The sequence below is a fragment of the Anoplophora glabripennis genome, unplaced genomic scaffold (genome assembly GCF_000390285.2).
Source record: "Anoplophora glabripennis isolate ALB-LARVAE unplaced genomic scaffold, Agla_2.0 scaffold590, whole genome shotgun sequence".
Taxonomy (NCBI): Eukaryota; Metazoa; Arthropoda; class Insecta; order Coleoptera; family Cerambycidae; genus Anoplophora; species Anoplophora glabripennis.
Genome location: NW_019416683.1, coordinates 118,807 through 125,864, shown reverse-complemented (window position 1 = coordinate 125,864; position 7,058 = coordinate 118,807). Strand labels below are relative to the sequence as shown.

The 7,058-nt window shown below is 36.0% G+C and overlaps 2 protein-coding genes across 2 annotated transcripts; both read left to right on the top strand.

Moving 5' to 3' along the window:
- The first annotated feature begins 3,017 nt into the window (after nt 1-3,017).
- Nucleotides 3,018-3,735, top strand: LOC108913602 (piggyBac transposable element-derived protein 4). Its single transcript, XM_018719169.2, has 2 exons — nt 3,018-3,424; nt 3,486-3,735. The coding sequence occupies exons 1-2, from the start codon at nt 3,018-3,020 to the stop codon at nt 3,733-3,735; spliced, it is 657 nt and encodes a 218-aa protein (XP_018574685.2).
- Nucleotides 3,736-5,327: 1,592 nt separating this feature from the next.
- On the top strand, nt 5,328-7,058 carry LOC108913601. The gene is made up of 2 exons (XM_018719168.2): nt 5,328-5,538; nt 6,532-7,058. The coding sequence occupies exons 1-2, from the start codon at nt 5,328-5,330 to the stop codon at nt 7,056-7,058; spliced, it is 738 nt and encodes a 245-aa protein (XP_018574684.1).

Genomic DNA, 7,058 nt, shown 5'->3' with positions numbered 1-7,058 from the left:
TACGTCAAAGAATATGAAATAAAAATGATTTTACCCAAACCTGGTCTTTGTGGTACTATCATACGGCAGCAATCCTATTTCCAGTTTGCTGTCAATTTTTCTGAATTAAATATTTGTTAAAAATGTTTTTATCGTACAATGGTTGTGACTAAAATAATGAATATGCTGATTTTTGGTAGATCAGGTATGTTTCCATGACATCAGGCTCAAACAACTTTACAATGAAACATTAAAAATATCTCAAAATAAGTTAGACGCTCTTAGTGATTTGTGTAATAAACACCAAATTATTGTAAAATATTACTATTTCTACAAGTCTCTGAAAGAAAACTCAAGGGCGGAAGTCAAGTCCAACCAAAACATAATACAAATGTATGTGCTGAGCGACACTTTGAGCCAGAAAAGAACAGTTCTAATGACACGGATTTGGAGGTTATTGATGAAAAAGATACAGGAAACAACTCGGATGAAGATCCTGAGGACGTTGTTCCTCTTGTTAACTTGATAAATAATCGAAAATGGGAGCCCGTTAATGGAGACCGATTAACATTTGACGAGTTTCCGGACAATACAGGCGTGATCGATCAATCCTATCATTTTTTTCAACTATTTTATAAAAGAAGATATGATAAATCTGTTTGTTACAGAAATTAACGGGTTTCAAAATAAAATTCCTACAGTAATGAGTCGAAACACATAAAGAAAGACAAAGAGATCTGGGTGATCGTCTTTATAAAATATCTGACGTCCTAAATATGATCCAGTCCAATATTTCGGGAAGCATATGTTCTAGAAGATATCGTGTGTATTGATGAAAGTAACCATTCCATTTCGTGAAGGATATATTTCCGGCAATATATATCTAATAAGCGGCATAGATACGGCATATACAAGTGTCTACATACATCATAAACCATTTAAAATGAGTAATACAAATACTACAAGTAATAGTGAATTCGAACGATAAGAATCAAGTGAAAGTGTGCCATTAAAAAAGAAAAGGAAGATCTTAATGCGTACAGAGATAAAACAGGCAAGAGTAAAGGGACAAAAACATGTAAACATCAAAGGCATAGAAAAAGCTCAAGTTCGAATGGGTCCGGATTGCAAGTAGGTTACCAAAATGGAACTTTAAAATTTGTATAAAACATATTTTTGTTATTTTTAGTTGTTCCTGTATGAAATGTTATGCCAGAATTACAGATGAAGAAAAATCCCGAATTTTCGATCACTTCTATACTCTGGAAAGTTAAAACGAGCAAGACAGTTACTTGGCAGGTAAAATTAAATAATTTATGTAAACGTTTAAACTATTAACAAACTATATATATTTCAATTTAGGACTACTATCGTATCATATTCCAAAACAAAGGAGAAGTCGAAAAAACATTAAACGGAGAGAAGTTTTACTGACTGAACCAGAAGATGAAGGATCAAGCCAGGATAATGTGCTACAAACATGCAACCGCTTGACGTTTCTTTTATGGCACCTTTATCGGCATTCTACAGTCAAGAGTTTGAAACGTTTCTAAGGAACAATCCAAGTAGAGTCGCAACAATTTACCAAGTAGGCATTTTATTTGGAAAAGCCTTCTTAACGGCAGCAATACCCAATAATGCAATTCATGGTTTTGAGAAAACTGGCTTATTTCCCGTTAATCGCCACTGATCAGCCAGAAATGAATCAACTTCAATGGAAGAGGACTTACCAGAAAGAGAACCACCATTTCCAATCAGGCACCAAACACCACCTCCATCAACTTCATATTCGACCCACACACTGCCACAATCAAAATCAACTCGTCCTCTCGAGTCAGATGACCGCTTCTCCAGTGATGATGATAAACCTCTAGCCAATATTCTTCAAGATTGTGTTTCACCAGGAATTATTCGATCATACCTAAAAGCAGCATTAAGAAGGCCTGCGAAAACTGTAAACAGAGATAAAGCTACCATCTTTCAGTCTTCAGTCTTCAGTCAAAACAATGATATATTCGCCTCTGATAGTGATGAGGAGCCGTTTATTGATAGCGGGAGCGAATATCTACCAACAGAAAATGACATGGGCCATCAGGAAAGTGGCGAAAGTGAGGTAAATGAAATAAGCTTCGAAGACAGAGATGTGCCAGATGTTGACATTAACGACGATAATCTTGACGCCCACGTAACAGACTATACAGACCTAACTATTACATGGACAAAACACGACTTTGTGCCAAAAGTACATGCATTTGATGACAGTAATAGTGGAGTGACGAACGAACATCTGACTGAAGATTCACTGGAGATTGAATTTTTCTTAGATCTTAGATCACTGAAGATATTGTTCGGTATATGGTAGTAGAAAGTTACCGATATGCAATACAACAAAATGAGAAGAAGTGGAAACAATTATTAGACGGAGAATTTTTTACTTTCATTGCATTGACTATGCTAATGTCCAGAAATAAAAAATTGGAAATAAAAGAAAATTGGTCAGTAGATCCATTACTATACACCCCAGCTATATGGGAAGTATATGGGAAGAGACAGATACTTACAAATCCTCAGAAATCTTCATTTTGCAAATAATGAAGAGGCAGAAGCTAATAACCGTCTGCACAAGGTCCAGTATGTACTACAAGAAATCAAGCGAAGATTCAAATCATCAGTTCTATCCATTTCAAAATTTGGTGATTGATGAGAGCATGATACTGTTCAAGGTTAGACTCAGCTTCAAACAGTACATAAAGACCAAACGTCATCGTTTCGGCATAAAGCTGTATGTTCTATGTGATTGTGAGAGTGATATTGTGTTGGATTTCATTATGTATATTGGCAAAGACACCTACGTTGAACAAAAAAATATAACTGGCCTGGGAGCCTCGGGGAATATTGTGGCTATGCTTATGGAGCCGTATCTTAACAAAGGGCATTCGCTATACACTGACGACTTTTATAGTAGTCCAATACTGTCACACTATTTATTTGAAAGAATGACCAATTCGTGCGGGACCGTTAGGTCTAATAGGCTCCATATGCCCAAACTTGAAGGAAAACTCAAAAAAAGAGAAACTGCTTCGAGAAGCTCAGATATTTGTTTAGTGACTAAATGGAAAGATAGAAGGGATGTCACGATGATCACCACTATGCACGAAAACAAAATTGTAACTTTGGACAAGATCGACCGTGCAACAAACGAGAATGTCAAGAAATCATTGTGTGTAGTTGATTACAATGAGAAAATGGGTGCCGTGGATCGATCGGACATGATGATGAGTAGCATTGACAGCCTGCGTAAATCTATGAAATGGTATAAGAAATTGTTTGTGCACACCCTGGATATCTGTGTACTGAATGCCCATGGTATGTTCTCTACAAAACATCATATGAAATATCCACTTGCGAAGTTTCAAATGGACCTTATACGTCAACTTTTGGAAAGGTTTGTGTTTTTTTTGATACCTATTGTACATAATTTGATAATGGTATTATATCTATTTCAGATACGGACAAGTGAATAAACCCACACCTATGTCTGCTGCAACAACTTCAAAATTGACTGAAAGGCACTTTCCATTCCTTGTACCTGCGGCTGAGAAGTCCAAAAATGCTTCAAGAAGGTGCACTGTCTGTTTCCAGACAAAACTACGACAAAAGAAGAGAAGCACTTCCAGATACATGTGCAAAGAATGTAACGTAGGCTTATGCGTGTTTCCATGTTTCCAAGAATTTCACACTAAAGTGATATTTTGAGTATTTTCAATCAATTAGTACTTAGTTTTGATACAATATTAGTTTGAGTTGTTATTTTTGGGCATCGATATGCAATATCTGTTAATCTTCGTTGACTTCAATAAAGTTCTATTTCATTTTCGTCAAAAAATCATTTTATTTTGTGCTAAATACTAGGTGGCCGATATATATGACACCCGTCCATCCGGCATGCAAAAAACTGCCGTCCACACAGCAAAACAAGTGAAAATGCGGCCGTCCTGAAAGGGTTAAGAATCCACTCCACGAATTGCATACTTAACTACATGTAAAATGGGAAATTTGACTCGCGCAAGAAAAAATCTTTTGTTGTATGTTTAATACTTTCATATGTTAGGTTTATCCATTATGACAGCTGGCCGTGATTTTGTACTTAAACTTTTTTTTTAAAACCAGGTCCAAACCTTAAGTATCCCATTTTAGGTAAGCCCCTTATAAAGCAGATCAGTGAACCGATGTATGCGTATATCCATAGTAAAGAACAAATGGACATCATAAAATATGAACTAAAAAGAAGTAATGGCAAAAAAATACTGTACATATTGATGCTACAGGAGAAGTAGTAAGACAGCCTAAAATTTCTATAAATGAAAAAAGAATTTTATTATATTCAATTGTTATCCAAGGGGATGAATCAAATAAAACAGTGTGCACAGTTTTTGATTTTATTTCCAGCATGCACGATATTAATTCCATATCAAGCTGGTTAAGTCATTCTGGTTATCACACAGTTGAAAATGGCCAATTTTTGATCGAGTTGTTACATATTTTAGTATGGCAGAAATAAATGCTGTTAGTTTAATGAACAACCCTTTATTCATTATATAAACCGATGCTATGACTATATTTTTGAACAGAAAAAAATAGAAAATGTAACACATTTGGTTCTATGTTGTGCTCACATGATGAAAATATTATCTTGCATTAATAGCTATTATGCATGACAGTCACGTAAAAACTATTTTAAAAGAAAGCTTTACTTCTATTTTCAATATAAGCGATATTCTTATAATAGAAGAATGGTTTTATAATATTGTAATACTAACTTCCTCAAGATATAAAGGACTTGCAGTGGATTATGCAGAATCGGAACTTATTAAATTAACGAAAAACGAAATGATATATGACGAATACTTATCAAATATTAAAAATGATAACTGTCTTTGTTCAGAACCCTTAAGCGGGGTTTACACGGGTGACTAAAGCCGCACGATTTCTGCCGCGCGGCGAAAATCGACTGTCTAAATGGCAATTCGGCTAGATCGCAAGCCCCAAAGTTGGGTAGCATCCGACTTTGGCCGCGCGGCGACCGGCCGCATGCGGCTGGTGACTAAAATCGACCGTGTAATCGATCAGTTGCAGGCGATCGCCCGCCGCATGAAGTTGTGCTTCGCGCATGTTTTGTCACTATCGAGATACTACGTTTTGGATACAACATGAATAAAATGAATAAAAACAATACTATACAGTTTTTGGAATGTTATGAAAGGCATCCATGCTTATGGAACCCAAAAGAACAAGATTACAGGAACAATAATGTACGTTTAGCGTCTCTCAAATCGATTATTCAATAAATGCGTTTGACCTTAACAGTTGAAGAGCTTAAATCAAAAATAAAAAATATACGAACCACATATAATAGAGAGGCCAGTAAGGTAGCAAAGTCAAAGAAGAGTGGTGCGGGCACGGATGAGCTATACACACCTCAATTAAGGTGGTCTCCTGTAGCTGACCGCTTTTTAAAGCCAGTGATAGAAGGAAGAAACAGAACAGATAACATAGTAAGTATTATTATTTTTTATTAAATAAGTATTCTTGTTTGTGTTTTATAATATTACGTAAACAGGGCTATTTCTATCTTAATTAAACGTACAACATTTTACATAATCATTCTATCTTGCCATGGAACTTTTCCAGGTCCTACAAAATAGTCAGCAAATATATCGCGCAGATTTTTCGCATTTCGTGAATAGTTGTTAGAAGAAAACGGTGTCGTTAATTCGACTACTCCTTCCGCAGGGATGCTTCTCCAACTTCCCTGTCTGATTGTACCTGAACAGAAGTCCTCTTCGTCAATTAATTCGGGAGTATTCATGTATATGCGATTAGTCCGAAGCCAGTTATGTAGCGCATATGTCGCTTTAATAATAGAATCAGTTTTATCCAATGAAACAGATATAGGTTTTCTGTATACTCTGAATCGGGAAGCCATTATACCAAAGGCATTCTCTACGAATCGGCGTGCTCTCGATACTCTATAATTAAAGGCTTTTTTGTTTGTGTTCATGTCTTGAATAGGGTTTCATTAGGTTGGTTGTCATAGGGAAAGCGTCATCACCAACGAAAACTCCTTTATTAGGTAGTTCTAAATTATTACTTTCAAGGGCATTGTAGAACGTTGTCTTTTTCCAAATATGCGAATCATTCCTGCGTCCATTAGTTCCGACATCTATATATATAAAACGGTAGTGTGCATCCACTATAGCAAACAACAGCACACTATAAGTGCCTTTGTAATTATAATAGTCTGAAGCTCCGTGTGGTGGATTTTGTATTAAGACGTGTTTTCCGTCAATATCCCCACAGCAAAAAGGAAATTGCCAGCGATCTAAAAAATCTTTTTGTATTTTGATCCATTGATCTCTTGTGGATGGCACCTAAAACAAATAAATTTATATTAGTTTTTGGTTTCAGGCAAAAGAAAGCGAAGATCAAAACACCGACGCGTCCTCATATTTTGATGAATTGGGACAGGAATCCACTGAGCATATACAAAAGAAAAAAAAATGTCTCCAAAGAAAACAGCGGAGCGTGCCCGAATAATGAACCCACCTACTCGTACAGTGGACCGATCTGTTTTAGAAGCAGTTAATAGATTAGAAACTTTGGCTCAAAATATTCGTCAAGATGAATTTGACACATTTGGACTACGCGTGGCAAGTCAATTACGTTGTTTGTCATTAGCAAATGCTATTGTTTGTCAAACTTTAATCAATAATTATTTGTCAGAAGAAAGACTGAAAATCTTAAATGCACAATATCTTCCAATTTGTAGACCAACGAGCTCATTCTCAGATTATACACGCTATACTTCGACTCCCAAAGCCGAAGCTACCACTTCTCGAAACCAAGCATCCACTCTTCGAAACCAGCGCAATACATCGACTTCCGAAGCTTCCACTTCCGAAAACCACTTACAAAATGAAGAAGACTATTTTGCCAGCTGTTTACTAACAGAAGAAAATACTGGACAATACGATATTTTATCTCAAGCTATTAGATCTAGCTTAGATGATACTTTGTAA

What these genes read in the sequence shown, in the direction of transcription:
- LOC108913602 (XM_018719169.2), top strand. Translation starts at nt 3,018, where the DNA reads ATGCCCAAACTTGAAGGAAAACTCAAAAAAAGAGAAACTGCTTCGAGA. An exon ending in ATACGTCAACTTTTGGAAAG is followed by an intron (nt 3,425 to 3,485) that starts GTTTGTGTTTTT and finishes TATCTATTTCAG; the next exon opens with ATACGGACAAGTGAATAAAC.
- LOC108913601 (XM_018719168.2), top strand. Translation starts at nt 5,328, where the DNA reads ATGCGTTTGACCTTAACAGTTGAAGAGCTTAAATCAAAAATAAAAAAT. An exon ending in CAGAACAGATAACATAGTAA is followed by an intron (nt 5,539 to 6,531) that starts GTATTATTATTT and finishes CATATACAAAAG; the next exon opens with AAAAAAAAATGTCTCCAAAG.